At 48.9% G+C, this 24,985-nt stretch overlaps 7 protein-coding genes across 7 annotated transcripts; 4 read left to right on the forward strand and 3 right to left on the reverse strand.

The window, feature by feature from the left end:
* Nucleotides 1–560: 560 nt before the first annotated feature.
* Nucleotides 561–4,595, reverse strand: EJ05DRAFT_436513 (ARM repeat-containing protein; the record flags this gene model as incomplete). The annotated part of the gene is made up of 6 exons (XM_033741749.1): nucleotides 561–1,148; nucleotides 1,194–1,508; nucleotides 1,571–1,849; nucleotides 1,899–2,056; nucleotides 2,124–4,502; nucleotides 4,556–4,595. Coding segments are annotated over 6 exons (3,759 nt in total), but the record flags the coding sequence as incomplete, so codon positions are not given.
* A 1,208-nt stretch (nucleotides 4,596–5,803) lies between these two features.
* On the forward strand, nucleotides 5,804–8,014 carry EJ05DRAFT_436616 (uncharacterized protein; the record flags this gene model as incomplete). Its single annotated transcript, XM_033741756.1, has 3 exons — nucleotides 5,804–5,881; nucleotides 5,934–6,085; nucleotides 6,151–8,014. Coding segments are annotated over 3 exons (2,094 nt in total), but the record flags the coding sequence as incomplete, so codon positions are not given.
* A 1,802-nt stretch (nucleotides 8,015–9,816) lies between these two features.
* On the reverse strand, nucleotides 9,817–11,150 carry EJ05DRAFT_462672 (V-snare-domain-containing protein). The gene is made up of 4 exons (XM_033742690.1): nucleotides 11,029–11,150; nucleotides 10,877–10,973; nucleotides 10,642–10,823; nucleotides 9,817–10,590 (listed from the first exon to the last, which is right to left on the reverse strand). The coding sequence occupies exons 1-4, from the start codon at nucleotides 11,029–11,031 to the stop codon at nucleotides 10,153–10,155; spliced, it is 720 nt and encodes a 239-aa protein (XP_033603043.1). The 5' UTR covers nucleotides 11,032–11,150; the 3' UTR covers nucleotides 9,817–10,152.
* A 612-nt stretch (nucleotides 11,151–11,762) lies between these two features.
* Nucleotides 11,763–13,766, forward strand: EJ05DRAFT_462674 (putative zinc metalloprotease). The gene is made up of 3 exons (XM_033742691.1): nucleotides 11,763–12,380; nucleotides 12,426–12,867; nucleotides 12,927–13,766. Exons 1-3 carry the CDS (start codon nucleotides 11,795–11,797, stop codon nucleotides 13,360–13,362), a joined length of 1,464 nt encoding a protein of 487 aa, XP_033603044.1. The 5' UTR covers nucleotides 11,763–11,794; the 3' UTR covers nucleotides 13,363–13,766.
* Nucleotides 13,767–15,863: 2,097 nt separating this feature from the next.
* Nucleotides 15,864–17,012, forward strand: EJ05DRAFT_290163 (uncharacterized protein). The gene has a single exon (XM_033740518.1). It carries the CDS (start codon nucleotides 15,947–15,949, stop codon nucleotides 16,790–16,792), a length of 846 nt encoding a protein of 281 aa, XP_033603045.1. The 5' UTR covers nucleotides 15,864–15,946; the 3' UTR covers nucleotides 16,793–17,012.
* A 579-nt stretch (nucleotides 17,013–17,591) lies between these two features.
* EJ05DRAFT_290161 (uncharacterized protein) lies at nucleotides 17,592–18,468 on the reverse strand. Its single transcript, XM_033740517.1, has 2 exons — nucleotides 17,819–18,468; nucleotides 17,592–17,770 (listed from the first exon to the last, which is right to left on the reverse strand). Exons 1-2 carry the CDS (start codon nucleotides 18,319–18,321, stop codon nucleotides 17,719–17,721), a joined length of 555 nt encoding a protein of 184 aa, XP_033603046.1. The 5' UTR covers nucleotides 18,322–18,468; the 3' UTR covers nucleotides 17,592–17,718.
* A 1,006-nt stretch (nucleotides 18,469–19,474) lies between these two features.
* EJ05DRAFT_484306 (uncharacterized protein) lies at nucleotides 19,475–24,550 on the forward strand (the record flags this gene model as incomplete). The annotated part of the gene is made up of 4 exons (XM_033745326.1): nucleotides 19,475–19,545; nucleotides 19,744–20,170; nucleotides 20,220–24,186; nucleotides 24,243–24,550. 4 exons carry the CDS (start codon nucleotides 19,475–19,477, stop codon nucleotides 24,548–24,550), a joined length of 4,773 nt encoding a protein of 1,590 aa, XP_033603047.1.
* Between the last annotated feature and the right edge of the window lie 435 nt (nucleotides 24,551–24,985).

Consider the following 24,985-nt stretch of genomic DNA (forward strand, 5'->3'; position numbering starts at 1 on the left):
ATCACTGTAGAGTCAATAATACCACGAAATCTGGCCTGAATTTTTCTGCACTCAATACTATCGGGCTTGCAAGGTTGATCTGCCCGGGGAGATGTAAAGAGTTATACAGATTATAGTGAATGACTTGAGGTCAGTTTACCGCAGATTGCAGCGGAAAATGGTAAGATGAAAACAAATTGTGCGCATAGTCCCCTCAACTGCCCGTACCATACTCAACATGTTCGCCTATCTCGTCAAACCATGTTGTAATGATTACGGTGCGTAAATCCTCTCGGCGACATGTGTAGCCTCGGAACAAGTTTGATGGAGCCTGACGGAGGGCCGCTAAGGTATCGTCCTTCGGCTTCCAGCCTGTTGAAACCCATCAATATACCGATGATGCTGAGCTTCCATGGAATCAAGGGCTGGTAGCTTCTTGCTGTTCCGAGTGTCTGTGGAGATTGCCTCGTTAGACATGATTGGCGTTTCGTGTGGAAGTCGTCAGACGGGATTGATGGGTGAATAGTGAAGCGCTTAGCATAATCAAGTCCTGTAGAGAATACCCCCGCCAGGCGGGCATTTTAAGTCAGCTGGCTATACTTTCTGCCTCGACTATTACGTGATGGGCCTTGTTGATTTGAAACGTTTAAAGGAAATGTGGTAAGAGAGATAGACGAGGACTGAGTAGGAAATTTGGGTCGGGTAGCGAGTGATTCATTGGAAGACGATGAATCAGCACATTTGCTGGTCTTTTGCGATTGTTGAATAACAGGGAAAGCAGACAAATCTGAAAGCACTGATACGTCGCTTATCGACTTCGAGGCAGGAGATGATCGAGATTTGTCATACCAGTCAACATCACTGAGCTGTAATTTGCGGGCTCGCTGTGTGCTACGTCCAGTTCCCGCCTTGTCGATTCGCGGCTGTGCGTACGGGTTGTGTTGCTTTTCGATAACTGGTAACTTCTCAGCTTTTGTTCTTTCCGTGTGGTTCGGATTAGGTCGAAGGTGATAATGAAAATGTGATTCACCGTCATTTTCGTTCTCATCACGTAGATCGTAATTCAGAACGAGGTTTTTAATACGCTGTTGTTCCTCCTTTTCGACTTGCTGGTGCGTTCGCATGGCAACAGCAAAACCAGAGTCCGATGGGAGGTCGATCGATCGTGTCTGGAGTGTGTCAGTAATGATTTCTAATTGACGCGTGTTAGATACCTGTTGCCGATTTCCTCGACGACTGAGAAGGGAGAACTTCATAGTTCCAGGCCCTGATGGAACTTCAGGAGCCTGAATAGGTTCTTCCTCTGATGTGGCAGCTGCAGCCTCGCGCCCGCGACGCATGGGGAGCGGAACATCGAAAACAGGCTTGCGGTCGAACTTGCGTGAGTCCATGCTCTCGGACATGAGCTTCGCTAGTTCACGATCGAAATCAGCGTCGGCTTCAGGATCACGCTCATTTTCCTGGCGGGTGACCACAATTTGCTCGTCCTCTTCCTCTTCTTCTGATGAATCCTCATTGTGCTGAGTCTCCTCGTCGAGTGAGATCTATAGTCACTTAGCTTCAACAAGACCAATGGATTGTTTTGAGCTACCTCTCCATCTTCTCCCGAAGACTTCTCCTCGTCACCGTCCGGGAGGGTAAGGTCCTCGTCTTCTTCGTCCGATGATGATGAATCTGGCTCGACCTCATCGACATCAGCGTGTCGATCCAAGCCAGCACTCTGGAAATTTTGCTTGACCGCTTCAGAGAATGTATTATAAGCTTCTTCCAACGTGGCTGTAATTTTCCACTGGGGTCTCAATAGAGCAAATGCGTCTTGCACCAAGAACTCAATGTCCATCGGCAGTATCTCCTTTGTTTGGATGTAATACTACGTGTCATTAGTCCCCAAGCGAACGCGTAAAATAAATTTCACGTACCTGAAAGTAGGTGAGGTAGAAATCCAACTTCTTCCTAGCCTGGCCCTTGTCGTAATACACACCACAAGTCTCGAGCAGGCTGCAGACAAGCCGCACACGAAAGAAGTTGTCAGGCAAATCGAGGGCATTGACTTGACCTGGTTTCGGTGTGCCATTTTCTATTATTGGGTCAGCCAAAGTACAGCAGATAATGTTGTCCAGATTTGAACAGGACGAGTTTCCTACCGTATCCATAGGCTACGATCTTGTACAAAGTGTCAAAAATAGTTGGAGAGTCGACCATTCTGTAGATATAAAGTTCGCCCAGATACTTGACTTCAGCCAACCGACGCTGGTTGAACCTAAAATCGTTGACTTCAAGCCCCAGGACGATCTGCTCAAGTAAATCATCAATAACAGTGATAACGAAGTTCGCATGGTATCGATTCAATGACCCGAGAATAACGGCCAATAGGTGTATGTTGCCGTATTTGATTCGATGCGGTTTGGTGAATATTTTTTCGAGGCTGCGGACGACATCCGGTTCCTCCCAATGAAGTTTCCGGATCTGTCTTACTATCTTATCAAGACTTCTCCTTGAAAGATCCGTGTACATGAGTTTACGGAGAAACAAGTCCAGCGGTGTTCTCTCCTTTTGCTCAATTGCAGCTCGTTCGGGTGGATTGACGTGATATATCGCATTGTCAAGGTTCATACGTTCCTGATGCCCAATATGTTGCGCAGCTTTTTTCCTTTGTAAAGTATCCAGGAATGATACCATGCGCGGGGAGGTTTCTGGGTTTCGGAAAAGATATCGGCCACAGTTCTCGAGTAGATGGCTAATGATGTCAATGTTCATGCGAGAGAATTCATCTAGACTGACTTTGAGACAATGAAATATGACATGTTCCGGAACTACGCCAAATTTTGTGAGCTCTGCGAGGTAACGGACGTTTTGAATGCGGACTTGGCCAAGCGAGTCTTTCGATTTCCTCCGCTGTAGGCTGCGAAACTCATCATCTAGGTACGTTATCAAACTTGACGGGATGTCCGGAAGGTATTTTCCCAGCGTCGCAACAAGTCGGGCGTAGAGTGGCATTAGGTCAGTGCGACCTCTTGGAAGATCTTGAACAGCTTTTATGAGCCTGTTGCGTGAGGCTTTCGAATTCAGGAAACAGAAGTCTGTAGCTGTCTGATCGACCATGTCCTTCGTGGTAAATTCAGGTAAGCGCGCAAGAATTGAGTCGACTTGGGCGCCCATTGATTTATTAACGATTGTCGTGGACTGATCGTCGATATCTGCGGCTTTCTCAGAACTTGGCTCTGCGTCTGGCTTAGATTCACCGGGAACTGAGATCCCATCAGCCTTTCTTCCAACTTGCTCCTCATCAGACTTCTTCTTCTTGCCATCTTCAAGGAGAATTCCGGGTACGCGATCCTTCAGGTCGATCAAATTCTCGTAAAATCGACGCTCTTCTTCATCCTCCCAAATTCCAGGGCCATCACTCTGGCCTCGTAGGTACTCTCCGGTCTTGACGAGTCCGATTGCATTATCGCCAATCGCAGTCGCACTGTCTTTCTCTTGCAGATCGGGCATCTCTACACCTAGGGCATCGGCCATGACCTGTGCATTCGCAACCAATTTCTCCTGTGTTTTGATCTGCTTCTCATGAGTTGCTTGTCTATCTTCAAACACTTCGCCGGACTTGACGTAAGCCTCCGCGTTGCGACGACCTTGGGCCATTAAAGTCTTCTGATTTCTAAGTATATGCGACTTTACATCGTCCAGATATCGAGACAAGATGTTTTTGAAACGTTGGCGTAGTTCTGGTGAGGTCATAGGAGAGTCATCTGCTACTGGATCCATGTTCTCATTGAACATGGGCTCTTCCCCTTTAGCGGAGGACGATGTGGTACCATCCTCAGCGACTGATTTTCGACCTTCAGACGACGCAAGTTGCACCCCAAGAACATCCCAAGCGAAAGCCTTAACGAAGATTACCACTAATGGAAGATTGACATGCTCACGATCATGACCTAGCATCTCCTTGAGTGCCTCGAGAGGGAAAGGCTCTGCATCGGCGTCACCACGCGCATTCGAGCCTGCCACTTTGGTCTTCGAGGTAATGTCCACTGGTTTGGCGCCGTCTTTGCTTTTAGTACCAACTTCATCGGGGCGAGCGGTATCTTCAAGACTCCTCAAAACCCCTACAAGCCACAGTTCTGTAGCAACACGCAGTAGAACCCTCTGCCTGGCGATCCGCTCCCTTTCTTCTCGCTCTCTAACATCTTGAGCCAGTGATTTCAGTATTGACTTGTCCGGTGTGCTTAAGCCTCTTCCAATTAGCCAACCGATCTTTTCAGTAAACTCCGCTGGGCCGAAGCGTTGATGCAGAGCACTGACTATTTCGACGCCCGTAGATATCTCCGCTGGGGTTTTAAGCTTGCATAGACCCTCAAAGGTCGCAGATATGATCTCTGAGAGGTATTTGTGAAGAGATAGACTGCGTATCTCTTGTAGGAATGTATCCTTCGAGGACGCCGTTATAGCGGTTCGCAAGCGTTTGATGAAAGCGGTGTTCTTTTTCATGGACGAATCGAGCGAGTTCTGAACGGTGAAGAGCTCTACGAAAAGTATCAGTATCTTAGATGGCTCAGCTTGACGACATTGAACCAACCAGTTTCGCCAGACCAAGCTCGCGCATTGAGACCCCTTAGCTCGCCTGCTTGTATTTCAGCACAACACTACCTGCTACAAATTCATATATGACATACGCTTTCTCTGTCGCTCCATGACGCCGTACACCTTCCCGTGGGAAATGGTAGGAGTCGCACTGGCGGGGATGTGGGTGCAGCAAAGCTAAGGATGAAGTACATGGGAGATTGAAGAAGCGAACAAGTGCGGTGGTCCCTGGTCTATCATTGGGGTTTGCGTGGGCTAAGACTCAGCAATGGATCGATGGCTTACGATTCGAAAGGGCACTTGAGAGTTCGTGGCTATAAATTGATCTGGTGCCAGTATCTGGTAAAGTTGCAGTGGGCGCGCTTGACCTCCGCCAGGACCCGCACCGCGTCCATTCTTGAAACCCGAACACTCAATATTAGTGCCTAAGGCATCAATAAGCCGAATGACCCCACCACACCATCTCTCCATCCATCACGATCAATGTTAATCAGTATCTGTAGTTGCCTTTGGCGCATCGTGGAACCACCTGGTATTAGTAAACATTAACAATGAATTTGATGACTACAGACCACAGCAGACGATGAAATAGTGGCGAGGCTGAGTTTCTCTCCGATTCCGTGTGGTCCTCATGTCCTATAAGCACGCACCTTCATGAAAGACCTTCACTTCTTCGTCTCATATGTTGTACATATTCGAACACAGTTGTTCATCCATCAAGCTTGGTATATTTAGTCCTTTCACTCGTACCGTTACTATAATGAAAAAAATGTATACCTACAGAAGGCTATACAAGTACCGCCATTTTCTTTACCTGTCAGTAGGTAGGCTTTCCAACTTTCTTCCTATACTGGATTTACTTCCTTCACAGGAAGTATCTAGATAGGTACGCCAGTACAGGTCTCCCAGAGACTGCATAAAGTCGTTCCTTCTGTACCCGGTACCTGTCTCGCGGAGACATTGCGTTATGGCAAGAATCCGTAATGTGCGTTACTCTTACCTGCCTGTTCCTGATAGATGTTCTCTCGTCGATCTCGGTTTTGGATCTCAGTACCTAGGTAGTATTAAGGTCGTTGCGCAAGTCACATCTATGTCGGCTCGGGTTGTAATCGCCGATACTATATTCCCGGGAAAAGGAACCACCCAGCAGCTTCGAAGGCACCGCGAACGTTCACGAATATCTGTTCTTTCTCCCGGCACTCCTTCAAGGGTCAGATCAATGAATACACGACGTAATTGCGAGATGTGGTGGACAAGAGTAAAACGAGATGCTAGCGAGGATGACATATCGACGATTGCAAATCCGTGGGCGACAGCAGATGTAGGCGACTGATACCTGTGTTTATTTCAGGGAGTCATTGAACAAGTCTCAGATCATATACACTGCCATCATGGGGTCGCTTATGCTGGCCGCGTTCCTGGAGTGGTTTCTGTGGATAGCTGCCTTCCTCTACTGCCTTATCAAAGCATACCGGAAAGCCGAGAGTAAAAGCATTCGAATCCTTGCCGTCATTATCATGGTTTTGTTCACAGCCGTCAGGTATGAGCCTTTCCATAGAAACCAGAGCACAGACTGATGAATAGGCGAAGGGCGATATTCCTTCCAATCATGATCGTTACCTTACCTCTACCTCCTCGACTCGTAAGATACTTCCCTCAAGTAATGGTCCATTTCCTCCAGTGGTTTGCTTTCTGGAGTTTCGCTGGTCTACTTACAATACCCTGGCTCTTTTGCGTCTATCAATTAGTCACGCACTCCTTTGGCAGGACTAAAAGGATCAAACATGTACTGGACGAAGCCTCGGCCCCTAAAGTGGTTATTGTCATGCCGTGCTACAAAGAAAAACCAGACATACTACTCAGGACCGTAGATTCGCTTGTCGATTGTGAATATCCTCCATCGTGTCTACACGTGTTTCTTTCGTTCGATGGTGACCAAGAAGACGAGCTTTACCTCAGGACAATCGAGAAACTCGGGGTTCCGCTGGCCCTCGACTCGTACCCGAAAAGCATTGATGTCGCTTACAGAGGTACGAGGATCACTGTCTCACGATTTCCACATGGAGGAAAGCGCCATTGTCAAAAACGGACATTCAAACTTATTGATAAGATCTATACTGAGTACCTGAAGCGCAATGACAACCTCTTTGTACTCTTCATTGACTCTGATTGTATACTGGACAAAGTTTGCATCCAAAATTTCATGTACGAGATGGAGCTGAAGCCAGGAAGCAAGAGGAATATGCTCGCGCAAACCGGCGTCATTACATCAACCACAGAGAAGAACAGTTTGATTACACTCCTGCAGGACATGGAATACATTCATGGCCAGCTTTTCGAGCGCTCCGTGGAGTCTGGCTGCGGGGCAGTCACTTGTCTGCCAGGAGCACTGACTATCCTCAGATTCTCCGCATTCAGGAAGATGGCAAAATACTACTTCGCTGACAAAGCTGAACAATGTCAAGATCTATTTGACTATGGCAAGTGTCACCTTGGAGAGGATCGTTGGCTCACGCACCTCTTCATGATAGGCGCCAAGGAGAGATACCAGATTCAGATGAATACTGGTGCTTTCTGCAAGACCGAAGCAGTACAGGAGTATAATAGCTTACTCAAGCAGCGTCGCCGGTGGTTCTTAGGCTTTATCACGAATGAGGTCTGTATGCTTACCGATATTCGACTCTGGAAACGCTACCCCCTCTTATGCTTGATGCGCTTCGCGCAAAATACCATACGTACGACCGCTCTTCTGTTTTTTATCATGGTTATCTCGCTCATGACGACTTCAAGAAAGATTGAAGATCTTCCTGTTGGTTTCATTGGTGTATCACTGGGCTTGAACTGGGCACTCATGCTCTATTTTGGTGCGAAGCTTGGTCGATACAAGATTATGCTTTACCCCTTGATGTTTGTTGTAAACCCGTTCTTCAACTGGGTTTATATGGTCTATGGTATCTTCACTGCCGGTCAGCGCACTTGGGGCGGTCCTAGGGCCGATGCTGGGGCTGCAGACATCAATACATCACCCCAAGCGGCCATCGAGTATGCCGAGGCCATGGGGGACGATCTCAACGTTGTTCCAGAGACATTCAAGTCGGCTGCAGAAGCTCGCACGCACCATTACACGCATGTGCCGTTCCTCCCATCCGACAACATCGAAGGTCGTTTTGCACCAGCCGAGCAGCTACCGGATGGTTGGTACTGGCAAGGAAACGATTCTGGACTTCATGTGCTTAAAGGAACGACTCGACAGGTTGTAGGAATGGCATTGCATCTGCGAAACTCATATGAGTCCAGTGGCACGACAGACTCAGCGACTAATTCAGTGTATCTACCTCGTAGGGTCGAAAGCATCATGGATCTAGATGATACTCTCAAGTACCACATGGGCCAGGCTGTACAGCGCCCTGCAGGAGGTACCACTTTTACCAGTGAGCGCTCAGGTGTATTTGATTCGAAGGCATATACCACCCGGTTCCCATTCCAGTCATCATCGTCGGACTCATCTTACGCCGACACCTCTCTATATAACAGCAACTCTGACAGGGTCTATCCTGAATATAGTGCGGACAATTTGCAGCCAAGAGATGGAGTAAGAATAAAAGAAATACATGGAGAAACGACGGAAAGTTCATACGTGCAATTATGGAATCCTGAAAATGGAATATTTTCTCCTAGCATCAATTACTCCACCGGGGATGCAGAATATACAACTCTGTCACAACCTCCAGTTGGGTTTATAAACAGGCGATGCCAATCGCCCTTATCACACCCAATTTTCACCAGGACTGCCACACAACCTTCGTCAGCCGCTGAACATTCGTCAGAGCCGGAGCGATATCCTGAGTCTGATACTTGTGGCATAAGTCGACCTCTGGTCGATGAGCCATGTTCGAACCGACGATACACGGAGACACTGAGCATGCCATCACCATCACACCAACCAAGCGGTCGAAGTACCGAGAGAAAGCAGAGAAAACAGCTGAACAAACCTCGATCTGATAGCAGGGCATGATTCTCCTCTCCGCTTCAGTTCTCTTGTTCTAGTTGATACACCATCATGCCGCTTTTCTTCTTTTCAACACATACTTACTATTCATGACTTCAAGGGTACCAGATCGCTATTTCTTGACAGGCATGCTGATTTGACACTTTCTTTAGGACGAGGTGTCTTCTCTACTATCTACATACCTGTCATTTACCCCTTCGGATCATGGCCGACAACAGTCCACGAATTGATTTAATTTGGCACAGACCCCATCCACACGCATTTCAAAATCCGGAATCCCAAGACTGTGACTAATCGCGAACCTTAGTCGTTACAATGATCAGACAGAGGAGGAAGGTAGAGTACATGTTATCTTAATGGATAACGATATATCGATGTTCACTAGTTCCTCTCATGACGTGAGATACAACAGGGCATATACGTGACGGCTCGAGGGCATGGCCAAATATCAATCGCCCAATACTGCCTTATATGATCTAAAGAACGCTAGCGTTCTCCATTGACTGCAAACTGGAATCAATGAGTATCATCATCCTACAAAGTATCGAATTAATCGTCTCCCAGCTGATAGCTTTCCAACATAGTTATATGGTTACCCTGAACTCTAGGACTTTCAGCTCGGGCCCTCCACTAATGGCACAACCTTTAATATTGACTAGCGCCGCAGAATTAGAGCCCTAGTTCGAACTTCGATGGGACCACTGTCCGAAATTTTGAAGGCGTCATTAGCAAGCTTAATTGAACTACTGGTGGGTATTGGACTGGAACAGCTGCAAGGATGGCTGACGGCTGTTGGTGGGTTATGCTACAAACAAACTATGATTGAGAAGGTCACTTTGATATTCGTCAGGGGGAGGTGCTCTTAGAGGTAATCCACCAGGAACGAGCTTTTGGAGAGGTCTTCAGAGTAGAGGAGCTACTTAACTAGTACAACTTTTTCTACCTGGATTGGTCAATCAAAGTAAATCTCCTTTCTATCAAGTATACCCACAGCGTATCAATGGTTATGAAGTAGCATGCCTTATGTACGCAGAAGACTGTAGCAGCATTACTTCGTTCACTGTTCTCAATGAAGTCGTGAAACTCTTGTGATCGCTACATTCGTATATGCCAATCTCAGTCTGTGAGGCGTACGAAATGCAGTATATCAGGCTGCGCAGGCGTAAAACAGATTGGTAGCCGCCCTTGTTAGGGTGTTCGACACTCCTTGTGCGAAAAATCTGCACTATCATGAGAAAATCAGTAAGATGATTTTATAAGCGGTACCAAATTCTATGTTTCTCAACAGTGTAGAGAAGCTACAAGATACTGGGGTTCTGTGCCAAACCCACTTAGTACAAGCACCACCAGATGAAATGATACAAGTATGAAGAAGAGAGCATCGTGCGTCAGGAGTGTATCGAGTTAAAAACTTGTGTGGAAATTGTTACTCAAAGGAGATTGGCAACCTGCCAACATCTCGTTGGCTCTGCGCCTTCATCTTGAAAGGGAGAGACAAAGTCTTCAAATTTCAGTCCCCTGCACATACCGGTCCCCAACAACGCCGTGCTAAGCCCAGAGGAAGTAACATCGCCACGGCCGTCCTATCTCAACCATCTCAGCACAAAATAACAAAACACAAAGAAGATGACCACCCCAGCGTAGAATATCCACTTGTCCTGCTTTGCTCTCCTCTCCACCATTCGTATCGTGTCATTACTGATACCCAGCGTGTTTGCAACCCCGTACAGCCTCTTCTGCGTTCCCTTCAACATCTCCCTCTGGGTCCCTAGATCTCCCAAAACTGCTCTTCCTCGATCTAGAAACTCATCTAGCTGAGCATTTGTCTGCGACATGAATGAGCTCTCACGCAGCGCATGGCCTTCTCGTGTTGCATGGTAAGGGTTCGCTTCTGGTGGTGGTGCATTAGCCGGCCTCCATGGTGAGTGCTGCGCATTAGCATTGTTTGAATATGGGTTTTCGGGCGTTGCGGTATTGTGTGGTCGACGGCCAAAGAGCTCTGTGCGTTCAAGTGTCGTTTGCTAGATCGTACATCAATGTGCTATTCTTTGAAGGGTGATTGATAGATATACTTTTGCCTCATTGTCTTGCTTCAGCCGGTTAAATTGATCACGGTAATCCGACAGTTCGCTCCTGAATGTCTTGACGCGCTCAAATGCCTTATCTTGTTTCGCAGCAACGATCTCTTGCTTTGCGAGTCTGGAATAGTCGTCGACGGTACGGGAGAAGGAGGTAAGGGAGGCGCTGATTTGACCTTGTGTTAAAGGCTATCAGTCGTGTGTGCGATGGGCACGGATGTAGACATACCGAGGAGGGCTGGCGAAGCAGCGGGAGCATCGGCAAAGACCTCGAGGTCCTTTCGTATGGATGCGGACTGCCGCAGTGCGGAATTGAAGAGGGTGTTCTACGTCATTCGTTTGAGATTGGTAGATTTCTGTGAAAGAGTCGAGAGCACTCACCATTGTCTTAGTCTAGAGCTATGTACAGGACAAGAACCACTCATTAATGAGCAAGGCGCTGCTGAGAGTTTAGATATATGGATATGGACTTCAAGTAGTTGTAAACACTGAGGCAACTCTCGCCAGATGTCATGAAGAAATTCTGCCGGGCAGGTGTTGACCGCCGACTAGATAGGTTAAACGGATCCGGATGTGACAGCGGCTGCGCGCCTTGGTCTCACAACAACGCAAGCCATGGGTATCAGCGGCTTGACCTCTAATTGAAATAACATGTCAATTTTAGAAGACTTTGCTCAAGGACAGGCATGACACAAAATCAGAGGGAAGAGTTCCTTACTCTCGGGTCCTCGTAGTCTATACAATATATACCTGCGCCGCAGCTTACCCACTACTGTTTTGAGTCTGGAGATGGAAACGGCAAATGTTGGGAGACTCCTTAGTATCATACCCGTTATACATTGCATATCACCGAATTTCCAGATGATAGCCAGATAGTGACGAGTTACTATCCTGCCAAGCTTCCCCGCGATTTTGAATTGAGAACCCTTGTAAGACTTTTTATCAGCTCGATGCTGACCTTCCGGAAAGAGTAAAGATTACTGCACTTGGCAAAATGGACGAGGCACTACATCTCATATAGACAAGGAGGAAAAGCCGGGAACATGGAGAATCTTATATTTGGGGGACCAATAAAAGTATATATAGGATGTAAGGAACCGCAACTGATGCGATATGTCTCGGCTGCCAGACCTTGGCTTCCTTAACCATGAAGGGAGTGTCCTTGTTGTGCTCTTGTGTTATAGCACCGGCTCTTGCACAGATTTTTGATACTTTGCAGGTTGTCCGAGACCTACCTGATGCAGTTGCAGTGAACGCTGGTAACTATGTCTCGTGCGCCAATGCTGCATGGCCACCATCTGATGTCGGGTTTGAACTTATCCCACAAGCCCCGGATGACGATTTGAAGGCTGCTTTGGCAGAAATTGATACAAGTCGGATTGAAGCGATCATCAGCAAGCTCGTTTCCTTCGGGACTCGGCATACTTTGTCTACACAGAACTCAACCACGCATGGCATTGGCGCCGCCCGGGACTGGATAGCGGCAGAAATGAGGAAGTATGCTGAAGCTTCCGAGGGACAAATGACCGTAACTGTACCATCGTACATCCAGTCAGTCGCAAATCGGATATCTTTCCCTGTGAAGATATCAAATATTGTGGCTACTTTAAAGGGTTCCACAGACCCAGATCGGGTTTATATAGTCTCAGGACATTATGATAGTCGGGTGACTGACATCATGGACTATACATCTGATGCACCCGGTGCTAATGACGACGCGTCTGGCGTTGCTGGTAGGTGTATCAACCATTTCTGTGCACATGACTCACATGGTGCAGTATCGTTGGAGCTTGCTCGAATCATGGCAACCAGGAGACCGAAAGCAAGTATAGCGTTCGTAGCAGTCGCTGGCGAGGAGCAAGGGTTATACGGAGCTGCCAACCTTGCACAGAGATATCGTAATGCCAGCGTGAACATCGAGGGTATGATCACAAACGACATCATCGGGAGCTCGAGGGGCGAGCACAACATTAGCGACCCATATACCATACGTCTGTTCGCTCAGGGGCCACCTCTCACAGAATCAACTGCTCTTGCTGCATCGAGGCTCAGTATCGGCGGTGAGAATGACTCCCCAGCTCGCCAACTGGCTAGGTTCATGGCCGAAGTCGCATCGAATAATGCTACGGGCATGAACATCGCAGTCATATATCGCCTGGATCGATTCCTCAGGGGTGGTGACCACTCTGCATTTCTGCAGCAGGGTTATGCCGGTATAAGGTAACCAGGGACTATCGTCTTGAGCACTCAGACCATTATTTACTAATTGAATGATTAAGATATAGCGAGCCCAACGAGAATTTCGACCATCAACATCAAGACGTTCGTGTCGAGAACGGAATTCAGTATGGAGACCTGGCAGAATTCGTCGATTATGAGTATGTGACACGAGTCGCGAAGGTTAATTTGGTCGGGCTTTGGAGCATCGCAAATGCCCCAGGCAAAGTCAAAAATCTAACAGTCACAACAACGACCCTGGGAAATGACAGTGAGCTCAAATGGCTTGCTTCTGATAGTGAGGATCTTGAGGGATACGAGCTAGTGTGGAGAGCGACGACGGCGCCAATGTGGTCACACAGTGTCCTTATTGGGAACGTGAGCAGCGTGACTGTGCCTCTGAGCAAGGACAATGTGATTCTTGGTATTAGATCGGTCGGAAAGAACGGATACAAGAGTCCTGCGGTGTATCCTGGACCGAGCCCGTTTCCTGAGTGAAGACGGCCTGTTTAAAACGCTGTTGACTCAGAGATCGGATATCTCGATGCAAGATTTAGTACAGGCTAGACTAGCCGTCCTAAAAGATAGAACGTATATGTTTCGTATATTCCTGGCTCGTGGCGTCTTCGTCTTTGTCATCCTACTTCGGACTTGACTGACCTCGGACTTAAAGCGCCAATCGGAGAAAGCCACTTCAGAGTCATCAACGCCGATGGAGGACGCGAGAATGTATGTAGCAATCATTCTTCGAAGAAGTGCTGAGTAGGATCTGATGGTATCTCGTATGAGAGATTGATGAAAATAATGAGTGGTACAGTGACAGAACACATGTCGAGATGATTGGAAGGGCAAAAGTCAAAGACAAGCCCTTTGACCCTAAGGGGCCGTGCTTTCTGGTCTCCACTTATTTTTAGATAATGCATCCACCTGGCCACTCTGATGATTCTGATTGATGTTGTTATGCTGTGGTTAACCTCGCGGATGCGACGTCTGACACAATCTTCTCTTTCTACATCTAGACTATCCGTTTTCGCACCACGCAGCCTTCCATTGTCGTGCTCTCGGGGGGATGCGGCTGGTCAAGCTTGGCAATCAACACCATTCATCCATCTGAGGTTCCTCCCCTGCACAGACATGGATGTACGTCAGAACAAAGCCCCAAGACGCGCTGTCAAAAGTGCCAAAGGGCGTCAAATATCTTCCATATCGTGCGCCAGTTCATGTCGATGGATCAGCACCTGGTGCAGGATTGGCGGTGTCGTCTCTCGCCATTTCACCTTGAAGTCATCGACATACCCAATAAAGGACACCGAAACACATCACATACAGGGATTGTCTCCGTAAATTCAAGGTAAAGCTTGCGCATACACTCATATTACTAACGAGTAATAAGACCTTGATGGATTCTGGGGCGCTTTGATGACTCCTATAATAGCGCGATCTACTCCCCGCGAAGCACCAAGCCTCAGACAATGGCAGAACTCCGAGTGGTACTCGGACTTGCTTACATTACCAACTTCGGCTAGTCCTTGCGCCCAGTCAACGACTGATGCGTCTCTAGTTCTTCAGTCATCAATTCTGCGTACGGTGTAACAAAGCCAATGTGGTTCTCATGCGCTGACTGCTACGTAAGGCTGGTCCGAGCCTCCTTTCGGACCTAGTTCTCGGCTGTATTACATTTTATGTGTGGAGTGTATGTATATATACGGGCATAATGTTCCCCCTTTGGAGCACAACAACCAATCTTTGTTGATAACTTCTGAATTACAACACCTGCACTACGACTTAACAATCGATCGGCATACCTGTTCTTGTCAATTTGGACTCAACCTGTCCTGTCTGTTCTTAGGTTTCATTCATCGGCATAGCGAAACACAAAAAAACAATGTCCTACCGAACAAGTTCAGAAAATACCTCGACCGCTTCTATTTCAACTAAGAGCTCGATATCTTCCATTCAATTTCTCAAAGAGATGTTCTCCTCCAAAAAAAATCCAGAAGACGAATCGATCTCACACTCGAGCTCCAAAACACGCGCTAAAGAGATGAGGGCAACCGCTCTTGCACACTACGCCACCATGCGTTGATGAAACAGACGCTCTAACATTATTCATTTTACCCTCACTCTTCAAGTAAACCACTTGGAATTCGAGCAACGGATTCAACACAAATTTATTCAGCCCCTAATCATCTTTTCGAACGGAGGACACAGCATGGTCTACACTATCTATATTTCAGGGGTGATCGCCGGAGTTTGTGGACATGCATGAGTGCTAGGGCTTTTGCGAGGTGGATTATATTCTTACTTGACGCACGCGATCCTAGTTCTATCTCGTTCTATGAATCTACTGTCTTTCGATTTCACACGTCATTATTGTCAATGTATGTACATCATTCCATATAATATGAACTAGGTAAACCAATGGGCCAGACGCTTTCGATTGGTAGGCTAATACTTAATAAGGTAATGTGAAGTCTAGCCATGTTGATGCAAGAAACATAGGGACAAAGATTCACGATACGTATCACACGAACCAATCCACTATTGCCGTTCTTCGAACGGCAAGTCCCACGCGGCGTGTTCTTCACCGTAACTCTATTGTCGATGCGTATCTTCAGCGTTGTCGAGGCAATGGTGACCGACCCGGCAAACGATGGTGCTGATTCACAACACAAGCTTCTATTGTTCTGCCTAGCGTGTCCGTCTTTCCACCCGGCACTCTCGAAGATTCTCTGACTTGTGTATATATATTCTTACGACGTGTCACACCTATAATTTCCCTACTAACTTCCTTCTCACTTCTTCAATCTCGATTTCCTGATACTATACCGACACTGTTGATCCTTTAGCCTACCGAGCCCATACGAGGTGACATTGTTTCCTCTGACCACCCTATTTCGTACTGCTCACAACGTCTAGAACTGCCATACAGTCAGAATTTGACAAGTTTTCCGCGATGTCCAGCTTTCACAACCGCAACGTTAGGTACGAGACACTCTGAATATAGCTGCTTATATTCCTACTCACTTTTGTCTCCTCCAGACTCAATGGCCAGACCGAGACCGCTGATGGCGATTTTGTGATGTATGACCACGAGGAAGTGCCATCACATTCACGCAAGCGTAAAGCTACCGCCGACGTCTACGATCGCGGAAGCTCCACCGACGAAGACGCTGCCCCGTCTCCAACCCGTCGCTCCAATGCCGAGTTTCGCAGAACCCTACCTAAACCAGACTCTAACCGCCGCTCTGCGGGTACACTGTTCCTCGAAAATGAAGACTTAGAACTCGACGAAGGCCTCGAAGATGATGAAAACTCCCAAGACGGAGACTTTACCACCGCTGGGACCAGTGATCACTCTTCCTCACCGATGCCCAATTCGCCCCAGAACCGTTCCATAAATCTTGCTGTCCGTGAACCCTACCTCGAGGCCCCGGTTCATCTCTCCCGTGCCCATCACTTAAAGCGTAACCCGCCCAAAGTCACACCAAAAATACACTACTCAAAGCGTTCCATGCCCGAACACGACCCTGAGAACCACGAAATCCTGCGCCTTCGCACCATCGAGAAACTTCAGTGGAGTGAAATTGCCCGCCTACTCAATGCTGACCGCGCAGCCGCCGGCATTCCAGGCCTCCTCACCGACGCTGCTGTCTACGGGCGTTTCGTTCGCAATGGACCACGTATTGCGGCCCTGGAGGGCAAAGAGCTGGATCCCAAGGATTATATGCATATCCGTCACAAGAAGTTAACAAGGCAGGAGCCGGAGAAATTTGCACAGTGGACGCCAGCACACGACGAGGCGCTGGTGCACAGCTTGTTTCAGGCCGAAGACGAATTGTGGAAGAGGGTTGCGGAATTGTTAGAGGATAAGACAGGCATGCCATTTGATGCGCAGGACTGCTTTAAGCGATATCAATTGATCTAGGGTGAGATGCCTATGGTCGTCCATGACATTTCGAGTTGATAATGGCGGTAAGGATCGTCATCACTTACGCAAAATATCGCTCGGCGGGATCATGGTCATGAAATTGGACGACGAGTGTCTCATGATCTAGCGTCACCTGGATATCGGATGTTCACGTGTAGTGTTAGGCTGGAAATGAGACTACGATGCATGCACATGGCTTACTTAATGGCGTTACTCTACATGGTTCTTTACTCTAAAAGATACTAAGTCTATATTTTAAGTCTTAGGCTCTCTTAGCTCCTTTGTTGGTAATGGCTTTTTGCAGTATATGATTTTGGTGGTTCCATGGTCCTGCCTAAGATATCACACACACTAGGACTCTGTTGTATCTAACAGATTATCTTCTAGGCTAAGCAGTGATAGATATAATAATGATAGTACCTGCTTATCACTAATTTTTCACATGACTGTGAGACACTCTGCGGGAAGATGTTGAAAATGGTGGAGGTCACGCCCATATGTATCCTCGTAATTTTCGCTTCGAATTGCGATCGAGAATACTGCAAGCGAACTTGCCAGCTGTATTAGAATTACAGATTCGATAACGTATATGTGATCTATTACTGTAGATAGCGGTAGAATGACTTCGCATGACAGTGATGACTCGATAAGCAAGTATTTTAGCGCCATATTCGTACTACCGAAGTGGAAGAACTAATTTAGGGTTTGCGTGTATACTAGCGAAAATATAAACATTCGGATGACGCAGCAACGTGTCCACACGATATGCGATTATTCCGAGTCCATGTAATAGATAGTATTTGCAGTGCCTCGTAGCATAGTAGTATGCCTTTCAAGGAGTTTGCAAGCTGTATTCTTACGCGAGCGAAGCGCGAGCGAAGCGATCAACGACAATGTCTTTATGTTTTTTCTTCCCGGCCCTCTCAATACCTGCCAAGACCTCTTGGTCGTGATCGAAGGAAGGGTTCGTCATATCTTTATGTGTCAGCCTATCAGACCTGAAACTGTCACTAAGTGCCATACTCATTAAAGTATAATGACTCATCATCGTCGGAGTCGTAGTCATAATCGTCCTCATCGTCGGAGTCAATGTCGACATAGTTGCTGTACATTGGCCTCCGCATCAGCCCCATCCGTCCGCGACGGCACATGTCGTCGTCATCGAAGCCCATGAATTGGTTTTGCCCTCGTCCAGTGCCTCCAAATAATCTTCCACGTCCACCTCGAAGTCCACCTCGAAGTCCACCTCCAAGTCCACCGCCGAGCCCACTTCCAACTCCATCGTACCGGCCTAATGCGGCTTGCATTCTTCGATATGCAATCATGGGGTTCTCAGCGTATGGATTCCGTCCCATATTCACCGGGTACCGTTCGAGATCGGCTGGCTGGCTCCCCATGTGCCTTTGGATGATGGCTCGCTGATTCAGCCGACGGGCGGCAGCGTAACGACTTCCCTCCTGTTCCCGAAGGTGGCTGCCGCGATGGCGAGGCATGCAACCCCGATTGCCAAATGCATTACCGAACATTGACTCGGCTTGTGTGTGATGGCTAGATTACCGTTTGGAATGGACTCTGTGCTAACAGTAAAGAGTTCGTGTTGAAGCTCATCTGTGTGTAGGTGAAAAGCTCAGATATGTTGAAGTGAGATATTGAGGTGCAAAGAGCAGACATATGGAGGCAAGGGCATGTTGAGCATATGGATGTAGTATGCGCTGGGCGCAGTAATGAGTATACGTCGAGGACAAACATTCTTACATGTCTGTGTCGCCAGACCTGCTGTAAGTATTTGCACGTTAGCAGAAGTCGTGTACAGCTATATATATGATAGGCCAGTTGTATGTCGACCAATGTAGGACAGCGAACTTGATCCTTGATGTTTGTCGCATTTGTGTGAAGGTATGCGATGTCGCCAGTGGCGAATGCTTGTCAACCCTGGCAACGAAACCTGGTCTTCCCTCTCAGTCTCGCGTGGGCTTTCATAAGTTTGGATCAGGAAGGATCTGGCTAGTTTCTCAAACTGTCAGAGTTCTGTTGTTGGCGAGACGAGCTTGGCATGTCGTGTTTGGAATGAAGCAAACGCAAACTTGGGCAAGACTAGAACTCTTGACAAGTAAAAAGGGGTATGAAGCTGACGCGGATAGGATCGCAAAGTGACCAAAGAACAGAGCAAGACTCGTGCATGATGAACATGTTGTGTTGCGACAACACGGGTGTCCAGAGTCATTCACGACTAATTCACGAGGTCCAGGGCGGCGATTTATATCGGATGAATGAGCTGGAGGTTCCAACTTAGACATTTGCTTAGTAAGAGTAGTCTAGCGCGCGGCGGTGGCAGGAGCTTTCTCGAGAGGCGAGGAGCCATCGCTGAAATCCTGCCGCTCACCACAATTCATTGGGTACCGCTATCATTTTTCTTTCGACAAAACTTCCACGCCTTACTCGACATCGCGACGAAATCACCTTTGCATCGATCCATCATAGCATTCTCGTCCCAAACTTCACGAGTACGTCGCCTGAGTTATTCGTGATGCGTGAGCTCTAGCTTAACTTGACATAGTCACGCATTCCACTCCGCCGCTCTCATCGTACCGCGCCTCGCTTTCAATAAGTGTCACATCGTAGTCGTCGCGTCCATATCCTTTCACTCCCTTCAGGACATCTTTACACGTATCGCATACTATGGCGCCCTCGACTTTCGCCTCGGCAGCTGCAGGGAACAACGCGAATTCTTCGCGCACAGACTCAGACTGGTGAGCCGGCCACCCCAATAAAAAAATACACATGAAAATCAATATCAAGGCAAACAATGCATCTTGAGCGAGAGGCTGTAGATGCAATTGATTTAAGCTTGGTTGATTGCCATGGCCCGTCATTTCTTGTGCTTCGACACCAGCATTGACCTTGAGGTCCACTATGTTGGGAATAAGCATGTTCTAATCTACGTATAGGGCCCGACGTGCCAATGGTGCAACGCAAACATTTCGCCGCTCGTCTCATGCTACTTCATTCTCGACGTCGTCAGCGTCACGCGATCAAGCTGGAAATCCTGCCCCCTCGAATCCTGGTGTATACGTCCCGCCACATGTGCATTCGAATCGGAACAGTGGAGGCTACTCGAATGATACTCGTTACGGCAAGGATCACCTACTTGAAATTTTTCGCGCACAGAAAGAAGGAGACCATCTCAGTAATGGACTTTCCACTCTGTTTGTGCCAGGTTGGCAACCGAGTATTGCGAACGGAGCCTCTACCGCTAGCTGGGGTCGGCGAGAGGAGCACGACCGTCAGAACCAACCTGGAGCAGACATCTGCTGGGATCGTGATGGCACGGTAAACCCTATGGGCTTGTCAGAGCCCACTGACGAGGAAAGAGAGGTATGCTTTGTTTCTTTCATCCTAGTCCATTTAATTGACGGTTAACCAGATATTCAATTCCTCTGTCAATTCGCCCCTCAAACCTCCAACACAGACTGCTACTAAAGATGGCAACTCGAAGGACAATCTCAACTTGCGCAAAACTTCGATTTCTCATCAAGCCCTCAATAGCCCGGGTGCGTTTGGTCTATCCTCACCAACAGGATCGCGCTCTACTAGACGCCGAGACACCAGTGATGCGTATCCATTCCCGAATCCTGTCACGTCTCCTAGCACCTCTAGATTTCCCCGCGAAGAGACCTCCAGCGCAGTAACGCCACCACCCTCGCTTATTCGCAGACGAACAGACCTTAAGGATCCTCCATCATCTGAGGATAAGGATAAGGAGAAGTCGAGGGACGCTGATGCACCCAACCCATTCGGAAGTCTCAAGCGCACGACGACCGCGCCATTTGCGGGTGCAATTGGGTCACCAACATCCCCCTGGTCCGCCGGTCCCCAGAGCGCTGGCTTCGGTGTTTTCGGAAATTTCGCAATCGGAACGGGCGGTCAGGTCGGACCTACCAATGACAAAAGGCTAGGCTTTGGTAGCTTGAAGGGCGAGAGTAGATTCAAAGGTCTCATGGCAAAGGACAGCGCAGAGGACATCAGTAGATCGATGAAGGAGAAAGGCTCATCAGGTACGCTAGCGAGGGCACCGGAAACGGAGAGCTCACGCGATATCACCTCCTGGTTGGATTCCAGATCTAAGCGTACACCTGCAGACACCGAAGAGGACCTAGTAGAAGATGATCTGCTTTCAGGAAGCGCTGCTCTAGGCGGCCAGGATGCCAGTCCCCCGCGCCGCCAAACCACAGGATTCGGAACACCCAGCAAGCCTGATACACGAGATGATGGATTTTCTGCCTTTGGAATGACTTCTGATAATACAGGGGTCCCAACATCCTTCGTCAATCGTGAGAACTATCAGCAGCAGACACCTCAATCGCGTCTGCGCGGCGCACAACAAGAGCCTTTAAGCAGTCCGACAACCACCAATCCTTACCATAGTCCAGAAAATGACAGGACGGGCGGAGATCACCACGACGCCGAAGGCTCCGACGATCATAATACGCATCTGCCTGGTCTGGGCGGATTTGATTCTAGATCAGGCCAGTCGGGTCTTCTTGATCATTCTGGCGTCCTACGTGGTGGTGGTGCGCCATATCAACAACATGATACAGCAGCAAGCGATCGGAGTCAGACGTCTAGTGTTGGGGCCAATCGAGGCATACCAGATTTGGGCAGTACCAGCCTTGCAGGACTCGGAGGTGGTCTTCCCGGCCTTGGAGGGCCCGGGCTACCCTCGTGGCCTATAGGCACAGCTGGAGTTCCGTCTGGGAGAGACAGATTGGCCTTTGGGGCATTTGGAGACCCAATGTTCGGATCTGGAGGTGACCTCCATTCTCCTAGCATCGCTGGACTAGGCCCAAGTAATGGCTTTGGTCCAGGCAGTGGCACTATCGGACGTAGCAGCAAGATGGGTTCTCTGTTCCCGGCTGCGATGCAAGAACAGATGCGAACTGGAGACCACAACCGGCACGGCGACGACGTTCAGTATGAGGCTGGTGAGCGAGCTCCCATTGGCCAGAGTGCTTACGCTAGGAATGCTTTTGGTGCCCCTGGATCGGGTCATCCTGCACGTGATTCTGAGAGTCCTTTCCGCGGCGGACGGAGCAATATGGAGGAATTCGATAACAATCATCGCAATTCTCGTGACAGTGGATCTTTATCTGATACTGCTAACACTCCATTTGGCATTTCATCTGCACAGCAGAACCCTCAACTAGCCACTCAAGGCAGTGCAAGCCAGCTACGAAATGCGCAGTCTCAAAATCAAGGCGTGAGTAGCTCAGCATCAAATCAGCCCCCCGCTGCGCAGCAAAGGACTATGGTCATGCCCGACAGAATGAGATGGATCTACAGAGATCCCCAAGGTGCCACTCAAGGACCGTGGTCTGGTCTCGAAATGCACGACTGGTACAAGGCTGGATTCTTCTCTCCTGAGCTCCTGGTCAAGAAAGCTGAGGATCCCGAATATGAGCCCCTGGCGCAGCTCATTCGCCGAATTGGAAACTCTCGTGAGCCTTTCTTGGTCCCCCAGATTGGTATACCTCACGGCCCTGCGCCGGCACAATCCAGTACCAACCAGTGGCCGGGCACTGGTACTGCCCCGGGTACTCAACCTCCTTTCGCGAACAGCTTCCCTAGCTTTGGCACGACCCTGACAGCAGAACAGCAGAACGCACTTGAGCGCAGGAAGCAAGAGGAACAATGGCTCATGGCCCGTCAGAAAGAGCACCTCGCCCAACAACAGGTCATCGGCAAATCATCAATTCCAGGACTCAACCAGCATGGAATACTTACTCAACAATTACATCATCATTCCAGTGCTCACAGTCTCCATAGTCAGCCTAGTTTTGGTAGTATCACATCACCAGGCGGTTATCAACCCTCGCCTACCCAAGGCGCTGTGCCTGGATCACAAGGCGTTCCGGGATTCTTTGACAATTCATTCAGAACCCCATCTCAAATGCCGTCTATTGGCGTTTCTGGTGCACAGATGGACATGCTGGGTAACATCAGAGAGGAGCAATTACCAGGCATGATGGATCGCCTGAACTTACGTACGAATCAGCCTGGGTTTGGTGGTGTACCAGCGCCCTATGGAAATCAGCAACAACCCGACTCTAATAATCATGAGCAGGTCGCCGCCATGCTTAATGACCGCTCGAGGTTACAGCGCGAACAAGCCGAACACGATGCGAAGCACCAAAACCTAAGTCAGCACGATCAGGACGCAATTGCTCAAGCATCTGCTGAGCGCCTGCGTCAGTTTTATGACCTTCAGTCGCAGTCGGAAGCAGACCAGGGTGCACCTGCTTCTGAGGCAGCTGGTAGCGTCATTGGCAAGACTTCGGGGTCCTCCGCAGATAGCGAGTCCGAGGAGGAAGGTTTATACCGGGAAGATGAGGAGGCGCCCGCTACAGATGATGCATACAAATCCAAGACTGAGCCACTATCTTTGACCGAGCAAGTTCAGAAGACTGCATCGGCCAAGCAAACACCAGTACAGCAATCACCGTGGGCAAAAATTGATACCTCAATGCCACATCCGTTTCCGCCACCAGTCTCACAGTCACCGCTGCCTGCTCCATCTGCTCAGCGAAAACAAAATTTAGCCGATGCCCTGACTGCCGAGACTCGATCGCAGACGGCGACACCCTCTGTAGAGACTCCCAGCGCATCTATCGCACCTTGGGCGAAAGAGCCTGCAGAGGCTCCCAAGGGTCCGTCGTTGAGGGAGATTCAGGAAGCAGAGGCCAAGCAAGCAGCGCAAAAAGAGGAATTGGCGGCGAATACGCGTCGGATTCAACAGGAGAGGGAACTACAAGCCCTGACGAATGCTCCAGCTCCAGCTCCAGGGCTTCCATCTAGTTCTACGTGGGCAAGTGGTGCATCACCACTAACACCAAGCTCGGCGACAGCTGCTTCCCCTTGGGCAAAGACGGTGCCGACCAAGACACCAGCTCAAATTGCAGCAGCAGCCAAGAAGACACTTGCGCAAATACAAAAAGAGGAGGAGGCTCGTAAGTTGCGCACCGCTACAACTCTCCCCAACACGGTGTCTGCATCGGCTGCTCCACTCGCCTCTGGCAAACGCTATGCCGACCTTGCCAGCAAGCAAGCTGGCATGCCTCCCAATGTGGGCGGTAGCGTGTGGACTACGGTTGGCGCTAGCGGAAAAACGAAGACTCCCGTCACGTCTACTCCGAGCGGGCCTGCTTCCGTGCTGAGAACGGCTTCTGCTTCCATCGTGCCGGGAACTAGCCCGAAGCCGAAGCCTGCAAGCAGCACGGCAAATGCTGGAAGAAGCATGACTACTGGAGGACCTATTGCTAGCACTGCGCATGCTTTAGAAGAGGTCAGGAAGTGGGCAATCGCAGAGCTCAAGAAGGATCTTGAAGCTGTCCCGGGTAAGTCTGATCTCAAAACTTGTACATGGAGAAACAATCACTAAACGACACCTCAGCTGGCGAACTCGTGGCCACTCTTCCATTCCTCCCGATGGAGGTGGATTTTATCACAGAGACAGTGCACTCAGTTAGCAAGACGATCGATTCTCGTCACTTTGCCGAGGAGTATCTCAAGCGGTACAAGCTTGCGCAGAAGGGCATCATTGAGTCTTCTTCACCTTCCAACGAAAGTAAAAGTGCAGAATCAGGTAAAGGTGGATGGAGTGAGGTCGCGAAGAAGGGTGGAAGTGCTGCACCTGCGAAGGAAGAGCCAGCAGTCAATTTCAAGGTTGTGGCGTCCAAGAAAAAGGGCACAAAGCGTTGAAGTAGCTAGAAGCAGCTGTACGGATCAAGAGGGCGTGTTTTGGAAAATGAAGGAATATCCGACGCCGGCACTACAAGATGTACTCTGACGGGAACACTGGTAACTGTACAGATAGCAGAATCACTAGAGTGAGTATATGGCAAGGTTCGTCTGTGTGCGACCCATGCTCTGGCCACGACATGATTGCAAAGGCATTCCAGACACATGAATGACTTGCAGCACATGAGTCAGCAAGTACTAACTAGTACGTTCAACTAACAAGTCATGGGATCGATGTAGACAACATAGACAACGGGACAAAGATGCAGCATGACTTATCATTGGACGAAAGTTCCCCCAGCGGCTGTGCACGATAAGGGACGGGATCAATCTCATGCTGTGAAGGACTTGGCCAATGACTACTCATCCATGCAACAATGTTCATTCATCCCGAGT

Source organism: Pseudovirgaria hyperparasitica (genome assembly GCF_010093815.1).
Source record: "Pseudovirgaria hyperparasitica strain CBS 121739 unplaced genomic scaffold EJ05scaffold_4, whole genome shotgun sequence".
NCBI lineage: Eukaryota > Fungi > Ascomycota > Dothideomycetes > Acrospermales > Acrospermaceae > Pseudovirgaria > Pseudovirgaria hyperparasitica.

Coding starts and splice junctions, on each gene's coding strand:
- EJ05DRAFT_462672 (XM_033742690.1), bottom strand. Junction 10,824..10,876: donor TGCTTCGCCAGCCCTCCTCG/GTATGTCTACAT, acceptor CTTTAACACAAG/GTCAAATCAGCGCCTCCCTT. Junction 10,591..10,641: donor AGCAAGACAATGAGGCAAAA/GTATATCTATCA, acceptor TGTACGATCTAG/CAAACGACACTTGAACGCAC.
- EJ05DRAFT_462674 (XM_033742691.1), top strand. CDS start 11,795: ATGAAGGGAGTGTCCTTGTTGTGCTCTTGTGTTATAGCACCGGCTCTT. Junction 12,381..12,425: donor CGACGCGTCTGGCGTTGCTG/GTAGGTGTATCA, acceptor CACATGGTGCAG/TATCGTTGGAGCTTGCTCGA. Junction 12,868..12,926: donor CAGGGTTATGCCGGTATAAG/GTAACCAGGGAC, acceptor TGAATGATTAAG/ATATAGCGAGCCCAACGAGA.
- EJ05DRAFT_290163 (XM_033740518.1), top strand. CDS start 15,947: ATGTATGACCACGAGGAAGTGCCATCACATTCACGCAAGCGTAAAGCT.
- EJ05DRAFT_290161 (XM_033740517.1), bottom strand. CDS start 18,321: ATGTTCGGTAATGCATTTGGCAATCGGGGTTGCATGCCTCGCCATCGC. Junction 17,771..17,818: donor GAGTCATTATACTTTAATGA/GTATGGCACTTA, acceptor TGACACATAAAG/ATATGACGAACCCTTCCTTC.